The sequence below is a fragment of the Rhincodon typus genome, chromosome 5 (assembly GCF_021869965.1).
Source record: "Rhincodon typus isolate 14 chromosome 5, sRhiTyp1.1, whole genome shotgun sequence".
In the NCBI taxonomy this organism is placed as follows: Eukaryota; Metazoa; Chordata; class Chondrichthyes; order Orectolobiformes; family Rhincodontidae; genus Rhincodon; species Rhincodon typus.
The window spans coordinates 82,894,260-82,921,734 of record NC_063336.1 but is presented as its reverse complement, the minus strand read 5'-3'; the positions used below and the strand labels follow the sequence as shown (position 1 = coordinate 82,921,734).

Below are 27,475 nucleotides of genomic sequence, written 5' to 3'. Positions count from 1 at the left end.
AAGAACTCTTGGGATGTTGTATTACATTAAAAGGCACTACATAGATGAAGCTGTTGTAAATAATGTGCTTAATTCCTAGAATGGGGTTTAAACCAATGATTTTGACTCAAAGGCAAGAATGTCATAACCTAAAGACCTGATATTTGTGAGTTTCTACCAGCTGAATTATTAATCAGAAAACATTCTTGGATCTTGATTTCCAACATGCACCCTCATCAGATCAGATTCCAAATCAGTGGCAAAGTTCTACAAATCCCAGTTGCAAACTGACAGTGCGGGACCACTGGATGCTCATAGTGTGGGGAGAAACTTTATTCATATCAACAAGTGATATAGTTCCAAAAGAGCTTTGTGTTTCCAGGTTAGCATCTCGCAAGTTGTATCACAGAAGCTTGCAAAACTTGCACTTGGACAAGTGAATTTTATAGTACGTAATCAGAGAAATCCATCATGGCTTGATATAAATTTGCTATTAAAAGATGTGGATTTGAGTCCACTTTTAGATAGTTTAGGTAAAAAATCAATGCTTTAAACAAAATATAACCCATGCAACTTTAATGATAGTACTTTATTTTTTAAAAAAAGTTATGTATTTGTGTTTGTCTTTGTGCCACACTCAGCCTGACAAGTATTTGGTTTTAAGAATAACAGTACATGTACAGGAATTTACATTTGCGGTTTATCAAGGTTTGTTGTATGATTTGCCTATCGGAGCTCCAGATTACGGGTAAGGTAGACAGCTTCTCCATCTGTTCCACATACTAAATGATCTCCCACAACATCTAAACTATTCACTGAAAGCACATAAGCAGACAGAAGGTTATTGATGTCCACTCTGCCTTTTGCAGCATCCATGGTGAGCCAGGCACAGGTCACTGATTGGTTTAAGTCGACATTGGCACCTGAGCCACTAATTGAGAAGTTTCTTCTACCTAAGAAAATGCAGAAAAGGAGAGCAATGAGAATAATGTTTTGTATGTATTACAATAAAAGTTTGTTCTACAGAGCATTTGCTGTGCAATTAACAATTTTCAGAACCATAATTATTAAACAATTGTCCTGTCTCTCTACAATTTGTTCTTCCCATTGCAGCCATGAGCTTGGTCTGGTGTAAACTCGATGCATTGTCATACTTATACTTACTGTCACACCAGCAAAACAACACATTTTCTGAATTGAATTAGCTTTATTGTCACGTGCACTCAAATGCAGTGAAAAGTTTGTAATGTTGCTGCTTTGGCGCCATCTTAGGTACAGGGTATCTTTCAATCTAGAGGCAGTTTCTAATTCAGAAAGTAAAGGAATATTACTTTTAGATTGCTCAGAATCAGGAACAGCATGTTACTGGTACCGTAGTACATAGGCCACAGAATCGATCTCATAATTGTTACAATGCAGAAAGAGGTCTCTTGGACCATTGTGCCTGGAGTAAACGTTAGGAAAAAAATATATTCAAATCTCACCACAGTAGCTGGAGATTTCAAATTCAATTAATAAAATAAATTTTGGAATTTAAAAGCAATTTGAACTCAGATTTGGTTCTGATTGGCACAATACAAGGTTTATATGATTGTCATAATTTTGAGCTGTCTCTTTTCTTTCAGTAAAATGGAAGAATGAAGACGGTTCCATGGCTTGGTCTGGATTCTGCCCAGTTACAAGCCTGTATGTCTTTGTTCTTTTTAAAGAGAACAATGGTTAATATATTCGGACAGAGATGTGAGATGTTCACATATCTATCTACTGTTGATAAGTCTTGAATTCTCAGAGAGAGGTGTTATGAGTATCATGTTTAATTGTTTATTTCTTTCATAAGACATGGACATCGCTGACAAGGTCAGAATTTATTGCCTTTCTCTAATTGCCCTCAAGTTGAGGGACTTGCTAGGCAACTTCACAGAGCAGTTAGCAGTCAACCACATTGCTGTTGCCTGGAGCCACATGTAGACCATGTCAGGTTTGTGTATCTAAAAGGACAGTACTGAACCAAGTGGGTTTTTATGACAATCATGGTCACCATTGCTAACACTTGTTTTATATTACATATTTTTACTCAAATTTAAATTCCACCAGCTGCCAAGGTGGAATTTGAAACAGGCCCCCAGGGTATTAGTCTGGACCTCTAGGTTACTAATTCAGTGACATCACAAAGCCATCATCTCCCCTAAGTTGATATATGTGTTTTTAATTCAAAGCCAGGGTCTAGAGGATAGCTAGTTATTATTTTTACTTGGATACAAAAACCCATACAAATTTACGTTTGAGGATTTGAATGAGGTTGAAAAATTTGTCTCTTTTTGGCTTAACGAATTCTCCAATGTAACCCTCACAATGAAAGTCAGTTCTGGATTAGAAAGTACCACATTTGATAAGGAAAATCAATGGGGCACTGGAAGTAGCAAATAGCTTTGGATTGGTTCCAGGAGACTAAAATATCTGCTCAAGGGACAAAGAAATGTATTGCCTTAGTGTGGTATTATCAGTTGTCTTAAAGGCACATGATCCATGTTTACTGCAGTTCACATGTTGCCGAAAAAGACTATGTATTGCTTTAAACAGCACATGTGCCTACAAATGGTTTTTGGGGGAGAGCAGGTCATTGTGGGGGAGTGGTAGGGGGGGGAGGAGAAGAGGAGGGGGTGGTTCTGCCACCTTCTCCCTACCATCAAACCTCTGAGCCCTCCTGACTCTGAGGGAGTCACCTCTCCATCCTCTGTCCCTTCTCCCCACTGCTGAATGGCATTTCAAAAGCATGTGTTTTTATGCCCATGTGCAGTGCTGCATTTGTGTATGACATAACATGTAAATTCTACATGATGTAGTGTGTTTGGAATTATGAACGTGCACATTCCAGAATTAGCATACATGCCTAGTTACCCACAATTGCTGGTGTCAGCAAACACTGCTATCTAAAAATGTGTTTTGTCAATGTTGTTTCAATTTACTACAGTACTTTTACAACAAAGTCATAAAATTCAAAATCTCATTGTGCAACATTTTCAGTTGGTCATTGGAATTCACATATCCTTTTTGAAGTTATTGATGCCAACAGGTATTATAGCAAGGTCTACAGCTATGTAACAGCTAGATGAAAAGAACCCAGCAAGCCAGTTAGCTGTCAAGTAGGTGGCTTCACTGCACATTCTTAGTAGCACCAACTTAAGGGCAACTATGGATAGGAAATAAATGTTGGCCTGTTTGATACAACCATATCACATTAATGAATAAAGAAAGCTCAGACAGCAAGAGAAGCAGGGAAGGGAAAGCGGGGTGGCAGGGTGACAGTGAAACAAAGCAAGGAGAATACAACAGAGTCTGCCTTCAGTTGCCAGAATTCCTTTCCCAACTTCTTGATTTTGCTTTTCTGCTTTAATACACTGCTTAAAATCTACCTTCTTGATCAAGTGCACTAGAATCTCTTTATATGCTTTGTTTCAGATATTGATTGACAATGGCCCTGTGGAGCACCCTGGGATATTTTGTAAAGTTAAAGGCGATATATAAATACATTGAATGATGATGGATGAGAAAAAGCATACATGTCAAAGGGGAAGGGGTAGGGATTTAAGAGAAAAGGAAACCTTTGAGAGAAAGATAGACAAGAGAGAGCACACACCGCTGGATATTAAAATGGGAAAAGAAAGGCAAACTGTCAGTGATGAAGAGTACATGTCAGAGGGAGGGCACAGGCAGAGCCAGAGAAAGATATGAACATGATAGGTGTCTCCTGTGCATAGGAGAGCAGTTCCAGCAAAGTTTGAGGACAAGTGCTAAGGTGAACAGTTGTGGCAGCTCTCATTTTCTCTCTGGCCTCTCTAAGCTGAGCTGGGATATCATGAAGGAGGTTTTCATAACCCAAAGAATGAAGTCACCCTTCCAAATCAACGTACTTCTTTCCACTACTTTCCCCACCTATTTTTTATTTTAAATAAAAATAAATCTTCACTTAAAATCTGCTGACCTGGGATGAAATATTGGGTTTAATATCCTAAACAATGCCAGAAATATCAGCGACATGGTTCATACCTTGTTGAAGAAAGGAAGGCAGATCAGGCGCGGTAACGGAAGCATTCCAATGCCACAGTGACCCATCCTCGGAGCAAGTAAACACATGGTCAGGATTGGAGGGGTGAAAATGAACTTCCCACACTGTTAATTAAATAGGACATACAATCAGAAGCTTGCACTTTGCCATTTTACCCAACAAATCTGCAACAAATGAAATGCATCCATGACAAGCTATTACATATTGCACACAGAGGGGTCAATGACTCAGTTCATTTATCACATGCTCATCGCTTATCTAAAAGATGCACATTAAGATTATAGTACAGGAGGAGGCCAGTCAGCTCTCTGGGTTCAGTGCTAGTTACTCCATTGGGCCTTTGAGGTTTCAAAATATTGCTCAAGGCCAGATCTAAGGAGGTCATGCTACAAGTAAATACATTCACTTTAAAGTTAAAATCAGGTCAGAGAAATAGGCGAGGACATTGTGACAAATGCAAGATTCAGAGACATATGCACTTAAAAGGTGATTTCATGTGTTGAATACTAGAATGTAACCCACTAATTAGCAAAGGAAAAAACATTTCTAGAGAACATTTCACAACTTCATGACATTCTAAATGAATTTTTAGAGAACCATAGAAAATTATGTTGTGACGTTACTTGAAAACAAGTCAGGTTCTACACATACACTAGTGACAAATGTTTCTATCTCAACATTACTTTTCTCTATATTTCTAGTGTTCTATTCTGAAAAGCTCTTTACCAATCTTTATTCAGTCTTGTAGTGTGTTCCTCGGTAAATAAATACCTCTGAAATTGCAATACGATTGATTGAGGAAAAAGAAACTTGACTCTGTTTGGATGTGTTATGACACACCTCCTGACGTCACATCCCAAGGCAGAACTCATCCTTGGACTTTCTGGCCCAGAGGTATAGACACTACCAGTATTATACCATAAGACTCTTCTTTGTTTCTTCATATCTTTTTTTAAAAATCAACTTATAAGAATATGTTAAGACAGTCCTCCAAAGCAGGTGAGACCTAGACACACACTCTCTGAATCAGAGGAAGGAACACTACCATTGCACCACAACAGCACCTTAATTATTTTTAATCAATGTGCTTGGACATGTCATGACACATCACTGGAATATGTAAGATGTGAATCTGAACCTTCAGACCCAAAAGTAAGGACAATACCACTGTCACAAGAAGCCCAAAAGTCAAAAGTGTCATAAAGGTACTTGGAGTTAAACCTCAATTAATAGTTAAACGCAGCTGATATATCATCATCAATTACCGCTGATTTGTTGTACTGCGCGTCCTGCATGTCAAAAAAGCAGAAATATTATCCTTTGGAATGTCTGAAAGATTGAAGTCACTATCATAATTTCACTTTGGATGCTCACTTCTGCTGAAACCTCATCATGGCTTTGACATGTTTTGGTTTGACTATTCCAATGTTGTCATGGCCAGTTTCCTATCTTGCAACCTTCACAGGTTCATTCAAAATTCTGATTGCCCCATCTTAACCTACACCATGTCATTTTCATTCATCACTTCCACGCTCCCTGCCCAACAATGGCCTTCAGCATTGGCCAAACCCAGTTTTTAAAACATTCATCCTTGCTTTCAAATCTCTCCAAGGCCTTGGTTCTCCATAACTTTGTAACATCTTATAAAGTTCTCTGTGCTCCTTTGCCTTTGGTTTCTTGTGCACCATGGCTTTAATCACTCCAATGATGAACATATGTAAAGACCGCTCTTTTTATTTTTTAAATTTTGGTCTGAAATGGGAAAGAAATGTTTCAAAGCCAAGGATTACTGAAGTAGTACAGCAGGCTTTGAAAGCATATAATCATTGTAACTGTTATTTACACAGCTGCTTGTTCAAGCAGTAGTTGAAGTATAGGTTGCAGATCGGCTGGAGTGGAGAACTATGTTCAAATGGAGATTCAGCCAGCAACAAGTAGCTGAGTGGTCTGTGGACTGATAGCCAGTCATTTATGGCAAAGATCTCCTGCTTACCAACAATTACGTGATTGGTTCTCAGGTAGCTGAACAGCTTGGGGCAATGAACAAGATAATGATAAGCCATCAAGCCTCCACTAGCTCAACAGTTTTCTCTGCTTTCTGCAGTAAAAGCTACTGTAAGCTCAATATTCTTCCTTTAGCAGTTGCTTCAATCTGTGACTTTTAAATTGTGAGTCGGAGACTGTTTTTAAGTGTGGACCAACCATCCTGTGCCTCCTACAAACCAATAAATGCGGCTAGAGAAGGAAGATTGAAAAGTATTGTTCTGATTAGCACAAGAACCATCTCAGTAGATCCTATGAATAGAGACCACTGAACTACTTTCCCAGTTTTCCCTCTGTTTATAATAACTATGATTTTTTGTAGAGCTGGTGTGTTTAGTGGCAGACGTTTCGTCACCCTGCTAGGTAACATCGTCAGTGTGCCTCCGGTGAAGCATTGGTGTTCTGTCCCGTTTGTTATTTATATGCTTCAGTTTGCTGGGGTGGTTGGCATCCTTTCCAGTCTCCCATCTGCGGGCCAGTTTCAGGGTGTTGTGCCTGTAGGTGTCAAAAGTTTTTGAGAAGATTTGTAACCACTCCATGCAAACCGAGGCATATAAATAACAGGCTGGACAAAACATCAATGCTTCACCAGAGGCGCACTCTCGATGTTACCTAGCAGGGTGACGAAACATCTGCAATCAAACACACCGGCATGGTGAGCAAGTCTACAACCTCATCCACAATCCGAGCTACAAATCTTCTCAAAAAAGCTATGGTTTTTTCCTGTCTATGTCTGTTTGCGTGTAAGGTGGAGTTTAAGGGGTTAGACTTTTAACTGGTAGAGTTGTATGCCAATGGTTGATAATTGTTTACCTACAGCTGAAGTCTATTTATTTCTAATAAGTAGTAATATTATTATTAAGTACAAAAACCTAGTCCGTGCTTTCTGTCAATTTGGGTCTAAAAAAGTTGATAAATTGGGGAATTTTTGCATACTTTTCAAAATCTTTAAATTTTGTGCTGATTCTGGGACTAGCAGGGCTTGATTTTCAGCACATTACCATAGTTAGGTGTGACAGTATCTTCATCTGTCTAGGTCCTAAACCTGCCATTCTTGCCTAAAGCTCTTTGACTCTCTGGTACCACTGTCCTCCTTCAAGACATTCCTCAAACCTTAAAGCCAGTTCTTAATAGCTCATGTGGTTTGATGTCAAAATTTTGATCAAGCTGCTGTGGAGTGTTTTATGATGTTAAAGGCATAAATACACATTCTTGTTTACAATAGAAACCTTGCACGCACACACTATTCTTAATTTGGAACTAACCATGCTGGGACCAGTGTTGTATCATTACAGGGCAGTAGAGATGGCTTCAAACTAAATGTAAAAAGAGAGATATGGTAAAGGGAAACAAAAAGCAATAGAACAGGACTGCAATTTGGCCAATGATTATGAGAGTGTGGCAGGAAGGGACAGAAAATACAGAGTGCATCAGATTGTAAAAATGGCAAAACAAGAAGTTTAAGGCCCCTGTATCTGAATGCATGCAGCATTTGTAATAAAAGACATGAAGTGTCGACACAGATGGAGATAAATACATATGACCTGACAGAGACATATCTGAAAGGTGACCAAGGCTGTGACCTAAATCATACTGAAGTGAATATAGGAAGTTGACAGGGTCCCTGTGGTAATTAAGAGTAGTGTGAGTTTGACAGCAGACCTCAACTTAAAAGGCCAAGATAAAGAAACAGTTTGGGTGGAAGTAAAAAAAAATAGTAAAGTAGTCTGTTGCAGGTCTCTTAGAAGCCCCACAGACAGTAGTTACACTGAGGTTTAGAGTAAACAGGAAGAAATAAAGGGGTGTGTAAGAAATGTACCATAATAATTATGGGTAATTTTAATCTGTGTGGATTGGGAGAGACAGATTGGCAAAGGTATCTTAGAAAATGAATTCATAGAGTGATTTCAGACAATTATTTTAGACCACTGGATTCTTAATCAAACCAGGAGACAGGCTGTTCTAGACCTGCTTATGCGCAATGAGACAGGATTAATCAATGACCTAATGGTAAAGGAGCCTCTAAGTGACACTGATCACAACATGATAATTTCATGTTCAGTTTGAAAGGGAGAGGTGTGGACCTATGACTGGTGTTTCAAACCTAAATAAAGTAACTGTAAGTGTATGAAGGCAGAGCTGGCCAAGGCAAACTAGGAAACTAGATTGTTAGGTAGGTTAGTTAAGGTGCAATGACAGATTTTTAAGGAAACATTTAATAACTTCCAGTGGAGATTTATACCAGCGGGAAAGAAAGTTCGTTGACAAGGATGGATCATCCATGGCTAAGTAAGGAAGGTTAGCATTAAAATGAAAGAAATACTGTACAGATATGAAAAGATTATTAGTAGGTCAGAGGATTGGACAGACTTTAAGAACAAGTAAAGAATAACTAAAAGGTAATAAAAAGGCAAAAAGCAAGTGATGAGAGAAAGTTAGCCAACAATCTAAAAACAGACAGCAAGATTTTCTACAAGTATTTGAACACGAAAAGAATTACTAAGGCTATTGTTGATCAAGTTAAGACAGAGTTTGGAGAATTGATGATGAAAAACACAGGCTGCAGTCTTTGAACAGGCACTTTGTGCCTGTCTCTATTCTAGAAGATTTAGAAAACTTCCCAAAGATAGTTAGAAGTGATAGGGAGGAATGAACTTCATGCATTAAGTATAGAAGTTGGGATGTCATGTTGCAGCTGTACAGGATGTTGCTGAGGCTACTTTTGGAATACTGTATACAGTTCTGGTTGCCGTGCTATAGGAAGGATGTTATCAAATTGGAAAGGGTTCAGAAAAGATTTACCAGAATGTTACCGGGACTGAAGGGTTTGAATTATAAGGGAAGGCTGGATAAGCTGGAACTATTCTCCCCCAAGAGCGTAGGAGATTGAAGGGCCACCTTATAGAGGTTTTATAAAATCATGAGGGGCATAGATAAGGTGAATTACAAAGGACTTTTCCCTAGGGGTAGGGGTGTCCAAAACTAGAGGGTAAGGTGGGTAGAGAAAGATTTACAAGGGACCTGAGGGGCAACTTTTAAACAAGCAGGGTGGTTTGTATGTGAAATGAATTGCCAGAGGAAGAGGGTTCAGTTACAAAATTTAAAAGACATTTGGACAAGTACATGATAAGGAAAGGTTCAGAGGGACAGGAGCCAAACGCAGGCAAATAAGACTAGTGTAGTTTGGGAAACCTGGGTTGGCATGGGTAAGTTGGATCAAAAGATCTGTTTCTGTGCTACATGACTCTCCAATTAATTACCATCACCAAGGAAATGATACGAGGAAAACCGGTGGACCTAAAGGCTGATAAGTCACTTAAAACTAGATGGCCTGCATTTGAGCATTTTAAAATAAAACGCAGTACAGTTTGTAAATGCATTGATTATAATCCTGCAGGAATATTTAGATTCTGGAAGAGTCCCCATAGATTGGGAAATAGCAAATGGAACACTGTTACTCAAGAAAGAAAAGAGACAGATTAAAGGAAACAATCGGTCAGTTAGCTGTTGAGGTTGTAGCAGGATACCTAGAAAATCAGAATTTGATCAGGGCAACATGGGCTGACTGAAGGGAAATCATATTCAACAAATCTACTAGAGTTTATTTGACAAAGTAACACAGTGGATAAGAAGGACCCTGCAGATGTGCTGCACTTGGATTTTCAAAAGATGTTTGACAAAGTACCACATTAACAGTTGCTGCAAAAAGTTTACAGGGTAACACATTTTCACAGATAAAGGATTGGTTTGCTAGTGTGAAGCAGAGGTATAAATGGATCATTTGAGTTGCAGTACATACAAAGTACTGGTCAGCTGGTTTGGCAGCATTTATGGAAACAGAAACTGAGTTAACAACTCAAGTCCAGTATGACTCTTCTGTGAAACTGAAGGAAGTTGGAAAAGAATGGATTGTATACTGTTCCTCCTCCCCTCATTTTAACAAGTGGAACAGATTGGAAGGGTTCCAAGAGCCAGAGAAAGACAATGGCTGCGCTAATGGCAGTAGAAAAGAGATATAGCACAGGAGTAGATGTTAAGAATATATGTTAATGGCAGAACTACATTGAAGGGCAAACCCAAACACACGTGTGTGTGTGGAAAATGAGGTGTTGTTTCTTGTGATAGAAAGACGTGTTCTGCAAGGTGATCACCTAGTCTACATCTGATAGGTCGATCAGTATGGAAAAGAGTGTTCGGTTTGTGGGGACATTGACACCAGTACTGGGATAACCACTACAGAACCAGGGAAGTAGAGAGGGTTTTAACTTAAGTTGTGGAGGTAAGGGATTGAATTTGAGATGATGTGGTAAATCTGAGTACAGACAAGGTCATGAAAGTACAAATGTAAGAATAAATCAACAGATAAGGCTAGAGGTTACAAAAATAATAAAAGGACAAAACTAAAGACTCTGTACTTGAATGCTTGTAACATTCAAAACAAAACAGATGAAATGAGAACTCAAATGTGTATGCTACAGGGAAGCAGGAAGACACCCTGACATAAAACTACCATTAAGCGACCAGTTATCATCAATAACTTACTCACTGGTAATTCTGCACTATCAATGGTGTTTGTGCAAGTATGGCCCAAGTGTTAATTTATAATTAAAAGTCCTTCAAAATGTATTGTAAACATAGCGCAGTGTCCAGACTTATAAATGGTTTATGTATTATGGAACTGCTTGACAGTGCTGATATTCACACTGCACGTGTCTCTTCCTGAGCTTCATTCATCTCACCCACTCAGCATATTCTTCTATTTCTTTTCTCTTCATGCAGTGATCTAGCTTCCCCTTAAATACGTTTATAGGATTTGTCTCAAAACCGCCAGTGGTATCTCATTCCATATTCTTACCACTCTAAATAAAGGCACTTCTGAAAATAATTCAATGAAATGTAAATTCATTTTACTGTACAGCCGCTGTGTCAATTCTGGATCATTGCCCTACCCCTCCCAAACAGTCTGAAAAACAAGACTGATGGAATTGACCTTAAAACTCAAGTTCACCAGAGATCAAAAACTAGTCTCGAAATTCAAGATGTTAGAAGGTGGGAAATATAACAACAAACATACTTTCTGCAGAATGAGCATCCAGTAAAGAGATGGGTACACTTCCTTGTCTGACATCCCAGATACAGAATGTTCCATCCTGTCCACCTGTCGCTACTATGTGCTGCTGGTTCGGATGTCTGTCTACGCAATGCAGTGGCACCCGATCACCCGTCCTGGGAACCAACAAACAGTGACATTAACAAGAAACACTTAATAATTTTTGTGCTATAACAATCATTGTTCCAGACTAACTGGAGATCTTAAAATAATGAAAAGGTTTCATAGGGTGGTTGTGGAGAAAATATCAATACTAATATTATCCTGTAAAATATTAAGATTCAGGCAAATAATTGTGGAAAATGGTACAACCTTATGCAAAGACGTTCAACCTTTTCAGGTTATTGTTACACATTCCGCACCAGCAGTGATATGTCCAGTACTAACTGCAGATTTAAGGAACTGTGTCTTCAGTGCTCAGAATGAAGGGTAGGGCTCCTATCTCCTTTAATTACGAAGGTCTTTGAACGGTTGGGAGCTGGGGTGGATAGCCTTTAACCTGAATTGTACCTTTTTTGCAGATGGATAGCAACCAGGTGCTGTGACTATTACAGTAGGATTTCTTGATTAAGTTGATCTTCCAGTTTATTGAAAAGAAACAAATGTAACACGATGAATACCCTGCTCTCCCCTCCGTAAAAACATCATCTTTTTATTTCCTTTTATTGGACTGTCCACTAAAAAGGAAAATACTTCTTACAATGAAGGAAACTGTGCAAAGAAATGGCTGCAGTTTTAGAAATAATGTTTGCTGGAGTACACTGAATTGTACACAGTTGTGTTTTCCTGGAACAGTGAGAGCGAAAGCAGACACGACCATGCACACAATGAGTTCTGAATTAAGGGACAAATGTTTAGCAACAATGTTTTGATTGGCTCTTAACCAGGTCTTCTACAGAAAACGTCAGATCGGACTCAAGAAATTAAACTATTTCTCTTTCCACAGATGCTGCCACACCTGCTGAGTTTCTCCAGCATTTTCTGTTTTTATTCCAGATGTCCAGTATCTGTAGTAACTTGCTTTTATTTGAAGGATATAAATAGCTCCTCTGTCTCTCTCCCTGCTACCATTTGATTTTGAAGAATACAACAGAAACACAGCATTCTAAAATGTGGCTAGAATTGCAATTAAATGTGTAAATTTTCTGTCCTGTTGCACAGTCTTGCATCACCTGTTACTGTTTTGTAAATAGAACAGAAAATAGAAATGGTTGAACTTACAAAGAATATATCTGACGAGGTTTATTTCCTGGCTGTCTGAAGTCCCAAACTTTCAACTGTCCTATTGAGTTGACTGTCAAAATTTCTGTAGTTCGCAGAAAGGTGACTGCATTGAGTGAACTGCTGTCAGCATTGTCTGGAAGGAGAAGGGGTAATAAGCCATGGTTATACAGTCTATTGTCCATGCCTCATACACTAAACTGAAGGCAAGCTTGCTAAAGTCATTGTCACTGTTGATGAGTAGGAATGACCAGTCAGACTGGCAGATTGTTTGAAGTATGTTTAAACAGCTTGACAGCAGTAGCAGAGATTTCACAAAATCTCTAGCAAGAGCTGGGCCTGGGGCCGAGTCTCAGTCTGTGAAGTGGTTGCTTTGAGACAGAAAAGAAAACAAGCATGGCATCACAGGAAAGAGGAAAGTGATTGCTGGGTGAATATGTTGGTCATTTAAGTGTTGCTAAAGTATCTACTCAGTTTTTTAAAAAGCTTGTTGGCTATAGAAGGGTTATTAATTAAAATTACATAAATTAACACATAACAAAGATATTAGATAAGTTCTGGACGCGAGTGTGATCCATGTCAGATATTGCTACACTATATGTCTGCAGCTGTTGGAAGTTTGATATGGTTCGTTGTTCTGCAGACGTTTCATTACCCTGCTGGGTAACATCAGCACTTCATCGGAGGCTGCACTGATGAGGTTAATGAACCTGCTTGGCGAGCCAATCAACCACAACATCTACAACCCGAGCTACAAATCCACTCTAAAACATTGGATTTTTGGCTCAGAGTTTATCTGTGGGAGGTGGCGGTCAGTCAGCAGCATTGGAAGGAGCAGGTGTGAAAAGGACCTCATGGCAGCCAGCCAGAGACAGAGCTAGATTCATTGGAGCTGATTGGAATTGGTTCTTCCTGTGCTGTTGGGTGAGTCTCCGCTAAGTGCTGAAGATCTTTTCTGTTCTTAAATTTTAACATAGCAGAATGGTAAAATCAATAAAATTGATAGAAGACAACGTAAAAGTGAGTGAATAATAAAGTAAATAATTAAGACTCATTAAGAATGGCAATTCAGGTGATATGTCAAGGCTGCAGCATCTGGGAGCTCCTGGATACTATAGTGATCTAGGGCAAACATTCCAGCAGTCAACATGTTTGAAGATCAAGCAGCTTTAGCTCATAGTTTGAGAGCTGGAAGCTAAAATACAGGCACTGTAATACATAAAATGAGCATGAAATTTACCTAGATTCTTTGTACTGAGGTAATTGCACCACTTCGGGTAGGGTCAGTAGTAGGGAACAGGACGGTGTGACTGTGCAAGTGTAGATAAGGGGATGCAGAAGGCAGATGACAGGAGTGTCAGCCTGTGCATCATCCATTAAGTTTGAGATTCTATCACCCTATTTGAATGAAAGCACTGGGCAGCAGGGTGGATGACCAAACTGACTGTATGCGATGTCATTCACGTTGGGGGAACTAACAAGGACTGTTGTGCTAGTAGTTGTAGAAGGTAGAAAAATAGTATTAAAAAATCAGTTTACATAAAAATACAAAGGGTGATTGGTGTTAAAAAACCTGTTATGTATAATAGCGCTTCTGGATATATATTTAAAAAAAGAAAAATCAGATTGGCCTGAATGAGGAGTTCATAGAATGCTTTTGAAATAGGTTTTTACAGCAGCATGTTCTGAGACCAGGTTATATTAGACTTCCTTTTGTGTAATGTAACAGGATTAATTTAACAACCTGAGAGTTATGGCACCTTAGATATCAGTGACCTGGTACTGTGCAATAATGTAGGATTAACTAATGATCTTGTAGTGAAAGCATACCTCAGTAGCAGCTACCAATGGATCATTTGTTTTACATTCAATTTGATGGAGGTAAGGGTAGGTGCTAGACTAGGATTTTAAGTGAAGTTATGAGATGATGGCTAAAGTAGACTGGCAACTTGGATTAAGCTATTGCCCAATGGAGATGCTAGTGACAGACATTTAAGGAGATATTCGGAACATACAGAATAGACACATTCCAATGAGAAAGACAAATTCCAAAGGGAGAACACTCCATGCATGGTTAACTAAAAAACATTATGGACAGTGTTAAACTCAAGTACAAAGCATATAATTATGCAAATATGAATGCTTATTTCCTCCCTTGCTGAATCCACCCCTACACCACCTCTCCACAGCCATCTCAGACTCTATCTTTGTGCTGAGGTCCTCCCATCCACCTCAGAATGTGGACCCTCCCACCCCAAATTCCTCTGCCTCTGTCCTTACATTGTGTCTCTAGCCCTCCAAAGCCTCAAATTCACCCTCCTATTACGAAGCACCCACCATCCCATCCTAGCCACCCTTGCAGACCTCCCTGCCTGGAGGCGGGAGAAACATCATCTTATTGTTGTTTGGCAGCCAACCTACACACAGCAGAGCCCCACATGCTTCCAAAAATAAAACAGCAACACTTCAAAAGTATTTTATGGTCTGTAAAGTGTTTTGGGTCATTTGGAGGTCCTGAAAGGCATTATATAAACTTAAGGTCTCTTTATCAAGACTGTAAAATTTTTTAAAATTTCCTTTATACCCACCTATAGTCTGCACAGGTTCCTTTTGGTCAGCTTGGAAATGGTTAATCCGACCATCCTCCCCGACAGAGATGATCTCAGGACCATTACAGACCAGGCTGGTACAGGGAGCACTGCCATGGGAATAGTAGTGGGCACGTTCCCATTCCTGGAGGATTGAGAGTTTCTATGGTGGGGAGTGGTGCAGAAAACACACAAAATTTAAGTGCATGAATTAGACCGATGACACCAGCCATGGGGTCTGGTAGACCCAATATGCATTGTTTTGAAGAATGAATTACATCCATTTTGAAACTGTAAAGGATGGGCATTTTTTTTCATTTCAGCAATTGATTATATTCTACAAAATATGGTAAAATCAATATCATGACATTTAATGATGTAGAACAGGAGAACATTGAACAAACTTTCCCACTGCATTAAATTTGCAATCATTTTGGATACTCATGTAAAAATTTCTATATATAATTTCTGTACCTGGTCATTTTGATGATAACGGAATAAAATGACACTTCCTGTAGAAGAAGCGGTAATAATCTTTTCCTGATCCAGAAACTATAAAAGAATGCAAGTCATAATTAATCTTGTTACTGGTTGACTTAGGACTTGGAGGAACTTGTGAAGGAAGAAAATTGAAAATAATGAGAGAAGAATGTTACAACAGAAAACTAGAAAGTGTGCAGTAGACAGCAGTTGTATGTAGACACAAATATAACACACATATATAATCTAAGATGTACCCCATGTAATCATTAGATCCTTTGTTTTGAATCTCTGTAGACATTGAGCATTCCTTACGTCTGGTCACAGTGTTTCTACAGTTTAAATACCTCTGATTTGTAACAGCGAATCTACTTCTTAAAAATATTCTTTCATGGAATGTGGGTGTTTGTAGAAAAGGCCAGTTGTTGTTGCCCATCCCAAGACAAAATGATTCATCTTCTTTAACATCTGCTGTCAATCTGGTTTGACTTTTCTGCAGTGGTTTGATACCACTGAATGGGTAGTACTGCCATTTCAGAGTGCAGTTCAGAGTCAATAACATTGCTGTGTCTGGAGTCACATGCAGGCCAGATGGATAAGGATGGCAGATTTCTTACTGATTTTTCTGACAATGGATAATAGTTTCATGGATAGCATCACTCAGATTAGGTCTCAGCTCCAGATTTATTAATTAATAGAATTTATTAATTAACTCAACTTACATTCTCCTACCTTTTGTGGTGGGATTTGAAGCAGCATTAGTCTCCACCTGGCCTTGCTGCTTCACTGCTTGTAACAACCCTTATGGATTTTAACTGCTGGAATTCAAAGGGCTGTTCTGCATGGATTGCATTTTGGCAATTTAATTTCAGCAATGTCCTGGCCCAGATTTATCACAGAGCTTCTTGTGGGGATCAAACAAAAAGAATGATGATAAAGAACGGTTTTCTGGATTTTTAAGAAAGGAAAGTCAGTTATATATTTAACTAGCATCTGAAATTCAATTCAACAGATTTGGAAGTGTCTATATGGAGGTAGGTGACAGTTATTTGGTCATCTTTGCTATCAACTGATCCCCCAGTGCTCTTCAGAAAATTAAACCCATTAACCTCGCCACAGGTAAAGTTCACATTGTGTGGATGACTCTTTATTGCTTTTCGAGATGACCTTCTTGCCTACACCAAGAATTCAGCTTCAAAAAACTATCTAGGTCCAGGTCTTATGTGCCCACATATGTTGTGCTGAATGCTGTGGGCAGAGCTTGTTCTGTTGGGTATGGAGGGTGCAGTAGCTTGGTCTGAAATTATGGCAGCACTTAACTCTTTGCATAGTTACATCACTATTCACAATCAAAATTATTTGCCTATGTCAGATTTAACATAAGCAAATAAGTCTTTATGCAACCGCCGTGTCAAGTGTTTAGAGACTGCATTACTAGGAATTATTTGGAGTGGGGAGATGGAAGGAAGGTGGGTGGATGTGCTGGTTGGTACAATGAGGCTTTCCCAGAATGTTGCAGAGAACAGGGGAATTCGGTTGTGAGGAAAGACTGGAACTGTTCCACTTGTATCATCTAAGTTTAGGTGGCCAAAGAAGTGTTTTTATAAAACCAATGAGAGATTTTGACAAAGCAGAGAAAAATGTCTCCAGTGAGTAGGCGAATAACTAGGGTCTGTAATTCAAAATCAGATATCTATAGAGGCAATGAGGAGAAAATGTTTTTGACTCAATTGTAAGGATCTTCTTGAAAACGCAGTGGACGCTGATTCATGAATAATTTCAAAAGGGTGTTGTTCAAGGATCAGAGGACGAGGAACTAATGGAGATGACAGGGAAACATGCAGGGATGTTGGGTGAAGCACAATTGCTCCTTTGAAGAGTCAGGACAGACATAATGGGCCAAATGACTTCCTTGTGTATTGTGGATTTTTATGATTCTGAGAATAAACTAAAGCTACAAGTTCTGGCCCAGCTTGAACTCACACGTGGTCCAAAAGGTGTGAGCATTCATCTTGAAACCAACACAATTTCTTCAAAGAAAGTTCAACACAGGATATACCATGTGACTTAGAAAAAGTACCAATTACAAATAGATTATTGTAGCGGTGTTTAAAATGGAATCTGTTTGGGGGTGGGAGAAGGAATATGAGTGAGGTGAGCTGTGCAGTCTTTTTAAAGCTGCACCACAACTTCAGTTACCTGTAGATCCATAACGTCACCTTGGTGGGTGATTGAACACAAAGGCTTAGAGTCCTCCAAGAACAGTTGATCTGTATCAATGCTTTCAATGTCAATTGTTTCCCATAGGCACACTTTGTTCTGCTGCATGGGAGAAAGAGCAAAAACTTGCACTTTAGAGATTTCAAAAACAAGACCTGTTTCAATAACAACCCTCAACAAGATTGGGCCAAGCTGCTTAATCTGGACTGGCAGTGTGGAACTGAACTGTAGAAACGATAAAAAAATTCAATAAACCTCAAGTGTGAGGCAAGAGATGAATGTACTAGAACAAAATAACAAATCATGGAATCTTATTCTGAGGAAGACACCATTCAGCCCATCATAGCTATGCTGGTTCTTTGAAAGTGTTGTCCAGTTAATCCCACTCTCCCTGCTCTTTCCTCATTGCCTTGCACACTTTGCCTTTCTAAATATCTATCCAATTGCCTTTGGGAAGTTACTACTAAATTAAATCTATGCCACCACTTTTTCAGGCAGTGCATTTCAGATCATGCTGCCCTGCATAAAATCAAATCCTCAGTCTCCTTCTGATTCTTTGATAAATATCTTAAATCATGTCCTCAATTTACCAGCTATGCTATAATTGGAAACACTTTCTCTTATGTACTTTATCAGAATGTTACATAATTTTGAACAACTCTACTCAATCTCCCTGTCATCCTTTTTGCTCTAAGAACATCCCAGTTCCTGCGGATTCTCTACATAAATAAAGGTTCTCAACCTTGATACCAGTCTAGAAAATCTCCTCTGTATCCTCTCCAAGCTCTTCTTCATTCCTTAAGGTACAGCATCCAGACTGCGACACAACACTCCAATGATTTATATAGTATGGAGAGAACAGAAAGGTACTATTCAGACCAACACGTGGATGCCTCCATTTGAACTCACATGATTCTCTTCCCATGCTTCTTCATCCAATCTTATCAACCCTTCTATTCCTTTCTTCCTCATGAGTTTATCCTTAACTATCCTTAAATGCATCTACATTAGTGACCTCAACCGTTCCTTGCTATAGTAAATTTCACATTCAGACCTACCTCTGGGTAAATATGTTTCCTGGAACACTCTGTTGGATTTAATAGTGACAATTTTACATTGGTGGCTTCTAGTTTTGGAATCCCCCACAGGTGAAAATAACTTCTCCACATCAGGTCACAAGAAAGAGAATCCCAGCCTATGCAACCTTTCTTAATGGGTATGACGTCTCAACTCTGATGTAATTATAGTCAATCATTTTTTGCACCTACTCTATCCATTCAATCACCAACTTGGCTGGAAATCCGCATCTGCTCATCTACTCGCAGTTTGTAAACCAAACCATGAAGAACCTGGAACATACGAACCTTCATGGATAACAAATGAAACAATTGTCTAGAACAAAGACCTGACCCTGTTGCTGTAAACTCAGGCACTTTAACATCAATATCACTGCCCTGCAGAAGTCCTGAAGGGCAGCTGAGGGAAGGAGGTTGTGGTTACCCCCTCCTTTGGAGAGGAAAACCCTGAGGATCAACCCACGTCACATGCAATCAAGAATAAACTCATCAACTGATTCTCTTTGCTTCCTGTTGGCAACAATGATCATATCTCTCCATCTACAACTTGCCAAGAACCAGCAGACAATGGTCATGAGTGCCACTGCTCCAACCCTTGATGCTATAGATGAGTCCAAAAGAGGTTTCTATTCCACCCTGGTCATCAACATCTCTGAGGAAGATAAAACTATTGCTCTTGGGGACTTGAATGCTGAAGTCAGAAAGGACACACAACTCTGGATAAGGACAATTGGAAAAGGAGTTGGGTATTGCAACTCTGACAGGATTTGTCTACTCACCGAATGTACATCACCAACACGTTTCTTGTTCCGAAAAGATAAATTCAAGAATTCTTGGAGGCATCCATGATCAACGCACTGGCACATGATTGATTATGTCATTGCTCAGCCCAGAGACCAAAAGGATTACCAAAGTGATGACCTGGTGCAGATAACTAATGGACAGACCACCGACTCATCCCCTCCCCAATGTCCATCAAATGACACCAGAAGCGGTTGAAGGTGAAGAAACAGGAGTAGACAGGATTCTAGTGGGGATTTTCAAACTTGGAGGAGCAAAGCTTACCTGTCATTTCTGAAAATCTGGACAAAGAAGAGATCCCTGCCAATCTCAGGGATGCTGCCATCGCCACTGTCCTCAAGAAAGGAGACAAAGTGGACTTGGGAACTACTAAGAAATCTCCCCTCATTCCATTACCAGGAAGATCATTACCTGAATCCTTACTAAATGCCTTCTCCCAGACTCAGAGGAAACTGTTCTGGAAAGCCAGTGTGTCTTCTGACCAAAGTGTGGAACTGTCGTCATGATTTTCACTGCTCGGCAACTCCAATGAAACAACACCAACCACTCTACATGGACTTCATCAATTTGACCAAGACTTTTGACTCAGTCGGTTGGGAAGTACTATGGAAGACCCTGGCAAAGGCTGACTGTCCAGTGAAATTCATCAATATCCTCCGTCTCTACCATAAGATAGCAGCAATGAGCCTCCGTCAGGAATATGACAGAATCTTGTGAGGTCATCTCAGGGGTCAAGCACCACTGCCCTTTTCTCCATCTTCATCACCATAATTCTTCAGTTTCCTCAAGAACAAACATCCTATTAATGTGAACATTGTCTACAGAATGGATGGAAAACTTTTCAACCTTAATCAGTTGAAATCCAAGAAGAAAATGACACTGATATCACTTATTGAATATTAGTACACGGATGACAATGTCATCTCCACTCTCTCAGAACAGAATCTTCAAACCTCGCTTAATGTCTTCAAGAAAGTATCTGAAGAATTAGTTTCAACCTTGAAGACTCAATCCTTTACCAACCTCTCCTCGTTCAAGTACAGTCCATCCCTCTATTAAGATTAATGAAGAAATCCTCCCAAATATTGAACATTTCCTTTATTTGTGAAGCTACCTCTCATCTATGGCTGACACCAATGCAGAGATGCAACATCACATCCAATCTATGAGTGCTGCTTTTGGACAACTAATGATGAGAATATTCAATGTCTGTAACATCCATGCTGATACCAAGATCCTTGTGTATAAGGTAATCATTCTTCAGACTCTTCTACATAGCTCCGAAACTTGGATTATATATAGATGCCACCTTGAGAAGTACCATCGACATTGTTTGAGATGGATTCTCCATATCATCCAGGACGGCAGGTGTAATAACATTAGCGTCCTTGAAACAGATAATACAACAGCTTCAAGGCTTCATCCAAAATCAATTCTGGTGGGCTGGCCACGTGCTTAGGATGTTTGAGTTCTGACTGTCAAAACAAATCTCCTTCAACCAGCTCAAAGGAGGCACTCGAGCAAAAGCAGGACATAGGAAGTGTTTCAAAGTCCCCTGAAAGCTTACATCAAGAAATGCAACATAGATGTGCATACATAGGAAACCCTCATTCAGAAGAAACTGACTTGATGGAAACTCCTGTACAAAGCCTGTGGATGGCATGGTGGCTCAGTGGTTAGCACTGTTGCCTCACAGTGTGAGGCCAGGTATGATTCCACCCTCACGTGACTGTCTGTATGGAGTTTGCACATTCTCCCTGTGTCTGCGTATGTTTTGGTTTCCTCCCACAGTCCAAAGATGTGCGGGCAAGGTGGATTGGCTGTGCTAAATTGCCCGGAGTGTCTAGAGGTGTGTAAATTAGGTGGATTAGTCATGGGAAATGCAGGGTTACAGGAAAAGGGAAGGGGGATGGGTCTGGACTGGATGCTCTTTGGCAGGTCGGTGTGGACTTATTGGGCCAAATGGCCTGTATCCACACTAATTCTATGAAGGGACACAATTCTTTGAGAACACCCATCAGCAAGAGGGGGTATGGAAAGGGAACCTGAGAAATGCCAATGATCAGAAGGCCAAGGACCACTTCCACCTTCTGTAAACACCTAGCAAATATGTGGTCAGAGATGTAGGTCTAGAATCAGGCACAGCTACGCAAGTACCCACAGAACATATGATTAATGACCACAGAATGTCCTAGGTTGATAATCATACTTGTTAGCAAGTGATTGTCCACGACTGTATTTCATTTGCTGCTTATATAGTATTCTTATTGAAGTTCTGTATTTTGTCATTTACCCTCACCTTTCCACTGCCAAGTATGGTGTCACGTGCAGGATTTTAAAGTGTACAGTATTTTCAACTCCTACTTCAAACTGTTTGCAATGTTGATATCCCAGGATCAGGAACACCGCTTCGAATTTTTTTTGCCAGTCTAGCTAATTGCCTTTAACCACAGCTTTCTCCTCTCTTTTAAAACTAGCCTTGGTTTCCATTCTTTTGATCTTTTTAAAAACATTTTGCGTATTTGTAAAGAAGAGGATCCCGCATGCCTTTTACCCAGGTTGACTCCTGCCGGCGGACTTCTGTCTTTTCTCTTCCCTCGAGGGTGCCTACACCCACCGCCCTCGGTCCAATTCTGTTGCCTTTCTTCCCATTGCTGTTCCCCTCTCCTTCTCTCCCGGATGACCATGCTAATGTACTTGCCCTTCCCTCGGCCTCCCGGCTGCTGCTCTGCTCACCTCAGCATCCCAGGATCCGGTGGCGAAGCATTCGGGAAGCTGCAGACTGGAGCCGGACACCGGGAGCCAGCGGACCCGGCTGATCTTCTGTGAAACATACCTAGCCTCCATGTCAACGGGGTGAGCATTGACCGCGGGCCGGCAACTTCCGGGTTAACACAGACAACTTCCGGGAAAATACTATCAACATCCGGGGGTCAGCCGTCCAGCTTTTCCGGCCCTGTTTATTGTTTCTGAACCGTTTATTGTTTATTTGGAAACTTCAGGCTCTGGGGCTTAACAGTGAGTAGCATCGATTATCAGCATTAGAGTGATTATAAAATCCACGATTGGTTTCAGGGAGCGGGTGTCTCAAACTGAGGGCCCTGTCTGCCCTTTCATATAAAACCCTACTGTTCTATTGCGCAAAGAACAGGGGGATTCGCCCCGGCATCCCGGCCTGGTATTCATTCGTCAATCAGTATCACCAAGAAAAGCTGATTGTCTGTCCCTGATCGCGTTGCTTGTGAGACATTGAGACAACGAGACAACAACGTGTAGAGCTGGATGAACACAGCAGGCCAAGCAGCGTCAGAGGAGCAGGAAAGTTGACGTTTCAGGTCTGGACCCTTCTTCAGAAATGGGGGAGGGGAAGGGGATTCTGAAATAAATAGAGAGGTGGGGAGGCGGATGGAAGGTGGATAAAGGAGCAGATAGGTGGAGAGGAGACGGACAGGTCAAGGAGATAGTAGGAACGGCAGATGCTGGAGAATCTGAGACAACAACGTGTAGAGCTGGATGAACACAGCAGGCCAAGCAGCATCAGAGAAGCAGGAAAGCTGACGTTTCGGGCCTAGCCTGATATACCCCCATATATACCGATATACCCCCATTCGGGCCTAGGCCTTCATTTCTGAAGAAGGGTCTAGGCCTGAAACGTCAGCTTTCCAGCTCCTCTGATGCTGCTTGGCCTGCTGTGTTCATCCAGCTCTACACCTTGTTATCTCGGACAGGTCAAGGAGACAGGGATGGAGCCAGTAAAGGTGAGTGTAGGTGGGGAGTTAGGGTGGGGGTTGGTCAGTCCAGGGAAGCCGGACAGGTCAGGGAGGTGGGGACGAGGCTGGTAGGTAGGAGGTGGGGGGTGAGGGTTGAGGTGGGAGGAGTGGATAGGTGGGAGAAAGAACAGACAGGTGAGGGAGGCGGGGACAAGCTCGGCTGGTTTTGGGATGTGGTCGGGGGAGGGGAGATTTTGAAGCTTGTGAAATCCACATTGATACCATTGGGCTGCAGGGTTCCCAAGCGAAATATGAGGTTCTGTTCCTGCAACCTTCGGGTGGCATCGTTGTGGCACTGGAGGCGGCCCAGGATGGACATGTCGTCCAAGGAGTGGGAGAGGGAGTTGAAGTAGTTCGCGACTGGGAGGTGCAGTCGTTTGTGGCGAACCGAGCAGAGGTGTTCCACAAAGCGGTCTCCAAGCCTCTGCTTGGTTTCCCTGATGTAGAGGAGGCCATGTCGGGAACAGCAGATACAGTATACCACATTAGCAGATGTGCAGGTGAACATTTGTTTGATGTGAAAGGTGTTCTTGGGGCCTGGTATGGAAGTGAGGGGGGAGGTGTAGGGGCAGGTGTAGCACTTCCTGCGGTTGCAGGGAAAAGTGCCAGGGGTAGTGGGGCTGGTGGGGAGTGTGGAGCAGACAAGGGAGTCACAAAGAGAGTGGCCCCTCTGGAAGGCAGATAAGGGTTGTGCAGCAATGAGCAGCGGGAAACCTTTTCTGTACAATGACCCATTATACAAATGATAATGTGCGAGGGTGTTCAGTACATACGTTACATATCTTTGTTTCAGCAATGGTCATACTTGTTTTTGGTGCCTAGCATGTGTGACACGTTATTTGTTTAAAGTTGAGTGGTTCTTGATATTAACCTCAATGCAAATTCTATTGGATTTAAATTGATTAAAGGCCTTTGCAGAATTTTACTAAGTCCAATATCTGTTATGCTTATTGATTCGTCCCTGTGATAGAGAGCTGAACACCTATCCAGGCTGTACTGAGGGACTGACTCACTGTTGAGGATGCAGTCTGAGCCAACATTACCAAAAACAAAATTGTTTGTAGATTCTGCAGTTTGGGATCTTGATGTATGGAGATTGGCCGCTGTGTTTACTTCCAAAACAATGATTGCACTTTGTGTGTTTACTTGGCTTGTAAAATACACTGCCATGTACAAAGAATGTGAAAGTTGCCAATTCCCTACACATGATTTTAAAACTGACAGATGTGTAGTTTTGTGTTTCTTACTCCTTTTCTTAAGTAATCAACTGATATTTACAGTTTCCTAAATCCAAAGACAAAATTCTCAAATCTAAAGCACTTTGGGAAATGATGACTAACCTGTCTGCAATTTTCTAATCAGTTTGTTTGTCACAATGTAACAGCTGATTTCTTTGATTCAAGCACTGATCCAAAATTAGTTCATCCAAATATTTTGCAGAAGGAACATAATTCCAATTCATTAATTTCTCTGTAAAAAAAAAAAAACGAAAGAACTGCAGATGCTGTAAATCAGGAACAAAAACAAAGTTGCTGTTCTGAGGAAGGGTCACCGGACCCGAAACGTTAACTCTGTTTTTTCCTTCACAAATCCTCCCAGACCTTCTGAGCTTTTCCAGCAACTTTGTTTTTGTTCCTGTCATTAATTTCTCCATTTGATTTGCTATGTGTGTTATTATTAATTGCTGTTTAAATTTGTGAATTGAGATTTGACCATGTGGAGATTCCTCAGAATGGCGACAATGGAAGCCGACTGGCCACAATTACTGAAGCTTCACTTATAAAAGAAAGTTTCGTTTTTTCTAATTTAGAGGATCCGCTGCAGTTCAGTAAGAAGTTACTTAGAACTAGTTAGATTATTAAATACCTCGTCTAAAACCTGAATAATTATTTGCCTGACTTACGACTTACCTCTCACACCCCTGATTACACTTCCCTCAGACTCCAACAGCCACAGACCTTGATCTGACATTCCTCTCTACCCTCAGGACACTCCTGTACTCCAGAACACCAGCACCACTGGACTTGATACCCTGGGCTGCAGACTTGATGGCTCCAGACTTGATAACTCCATCCCCCTGATCAATCCAAACTACCACTTACCTGGCCCGTTTGCACTGTGGCATCTTATCCACCTGGCACTCTACCCTCCTTCCTGGACCTGGCTCCCTACCCGCTGACATTGTATTCCATAGTTATTTGTCACCCTTCCCTGTCCTGGCACCCTAACCTCACACCTATGTACTTACCCTTTCACAGGAGCTTTTTAAAAGTGGCTGTCTGTGATGATGGCTGATTCTGTGAAAAAGGAGTCACAGTTTACTTTCACCCCACTGTCTGCATGACAGGGACCTGCCAGAGTGAAAGTACAACCCCACGTTTCTGAAGGAGCCATGGTCAGAGTCTCCTGTCAGGAATACAGAGCTTTTTTGTTCTGTTAAAAAGAAGGTGCAGAGTGGCAAATAATGTGTACTTCTGCTCCTCAGAAAATCTGGCCAGATTGTGTTGGTGAGTCTGCAGGGTCACTGTGTGCAACTCCCATGTGTGCTTCAGAAATAATTATCTGGCCAATGTTTCTAATCTAAAATTGTGATTTTTCTTTTAGAAAAAAATTGCTTCCAAAAATCTTGCACTTGAATTTAACATAATGCTTTCTCTTCTGCAGCTTTAACTTTTAACAGAAGAAAAATGATGAATACATTTAGTGGCCATGGTTTTCCAGTATTCATCAATGTAATTCTCTCAAGGCAGTTGACAGACTGTACCTCTTCCCGCCATGTAACAGGACATCTGAGTTTCTTTGATTTTTCCAACTAATTTCCAAAATACTGAAGAACAAATCTGTTTCAATTTAGATATATTGGAACTATTGAAGCTGTTATTGTTACCTAACTTACTAAGAACTGTTTAACATTATAAGATAGAGAAAGTTTACACTTATGATTGTTTAATCTTTAAAATACTTGGGATTAAAAAGGTTTTTGATTCAAATGATATTTTGAGCACTAAATCCTCCTTGGTGTCTTATCCACGTTGTTCAGTTGGACTTGATTGGTTCAATATTTAGTTTTTAAAGCAAGAGAGAATTTGAATCAGCAGAATGCTGATTTGCTCAGCACACTTGTTCAATTTTCTGCACAGTCAGGTAGATGCCAGTGTTGTAGCTGTATTGGAACAGCTTGGCAACAGGCACAGCCAGCTCTGGAGCACAAATCTTCAGTACTGCTGCCGAAATGTTGTCATGGCCCATAGCCTTTGCAGTATCCAGTACCTTCAGCTGTTTCTTGATGTCATATGAAGTGAATCTACTTAGCTGAAGACTGACATTTATCATGATGGGGACCTTTGGAGGAGCCGAAGATGGATCATTCAGTCAGCATCTCTGGCTGAAGATTGTTGCAGATACTTCAGCCTTATCTTTTGCATTAGTGTGCTGAACTCTGCTATTATGGAAGATAAGGAAATTTGTGGAGCTGCCTCCTCCAGTGAAATGTTTAATTGTCCATCACCACTCATGACTGAATGTGTCAGGAACGGACAGCCGAGATCTGATCGTTGTATGTGGAATGGGTGTCAGTCTTCTGGAGAATCTAGCCTGGCCAATCCACCTAACTTGCACATCGTTAGACTTGTAATTGCAGATTTTTTGATTTAATTCAAATTCCGTCATCTGCTGTAGTGGGATTCGGCGCCGAATTCATAGAACATTTCCTTGGTCTCTGAATTATTAATGCAGCCATGATAAACTATACCATTATCTCCCCTAATGAGGTAAGGTATGAGACTACCTACAACCGGATCACTGAGTATTATTTTAATAATGAAAAGCTAGGAACAATGGAAGTTGAAAGTGATTTGGGGTCCATATATAAAGATAGTTAAAATGTAGTAGTCAGGAACAATAAATTATCAGAGCTTGAATATAAAGGTGATTTTGCTACAGCTATGCAAAGCCCTGATCTAGATCACATATGTACCGTATACAGTTCTGGACAGCACACCTTCAATAGCCTTGAAAGGAGTGCAGTGCAGAATATTCACCAGAATAATACTTTGGCTTCAAGGACTAAATTATCAAGGGGGATTACTTAAATTGGTCTTGTACTATCTTGAACATAGAAG

General features: G+C 40.6%; 2 protein-coding genes across 2 annotated transcripts in view; one reads left to right on the top strand and one right to left on the bottom strand.

Annotated features, from left to right (window-relative positions):
- Positions 1-553: 553 nt before the first annotated feature.
- On the bottom strand, positions 554-22,479 carry nup43 (nucleoporin 43). The gene is made up of 8 exons (XM_020514690.2): positions 22,321-22,479; positions 17,687-17,809; positions 15,482-15,559; positions 15,008-15,170; positions 12,420-12,555; positions 11,163-11,314; positions 4,027-4,149; positions 554-932 (listed from the first exon to the last, which is right to left on the bottom strand). The coding sequence occupies exons 1-8, from the start codon at positions 22,429-22,431 to the stop codon at positions 706-708; spliced, it is 1,113 nt and encodes a 370-aa protein (XP_020370279.2). The 5' UTR covers positions 22,432-22,479; the 3' UTR covers positions 554-705.
- A 7-nt stretch (positions 22,480-22,486) lies between these two features.
- shprh (SNF2 histone linker PHD RING helicase) overlaps positions 22,487-27,475 on the top strand; it is an 88,385-nt gene continuing 83,396 nt past the window's right edge. Inside the window, exon 1 of the mRNA XM_048597080.1 lies at positions 22,487-22,602. The gene's annotated coding sequence lies outside the window, so the exon portion shown is untranslated. The remainder of the gene's footprint in view (positions 22,603-27,475) is intronic.

Excerpts from the sequence above, each read along its gene's own strand:
- nup43 (XM_020514690.2), bottom strand. The coding sequence starts at position 22,431 with ATGGAGGCTAGGTATGTTTCACAGAAGATCAGCCGGGTCCGCTGGCTC. Across the intron at positions 12,556-15,007 it reads GGAACCTGTGCAGACTATAG|ACAATGCTGACAGCAGTTCA; the intron begins GTGGGTATAAAG and ends TTCTCCTTCCAG. Across the intron at positions 4,150-11,162 it reads GGATGCTCATTCTGCAGAAA|TGTGGGAAGTTCATTTTCAC; the intron begins GTATGTTTGTTG and ends TTTAATTAACAG.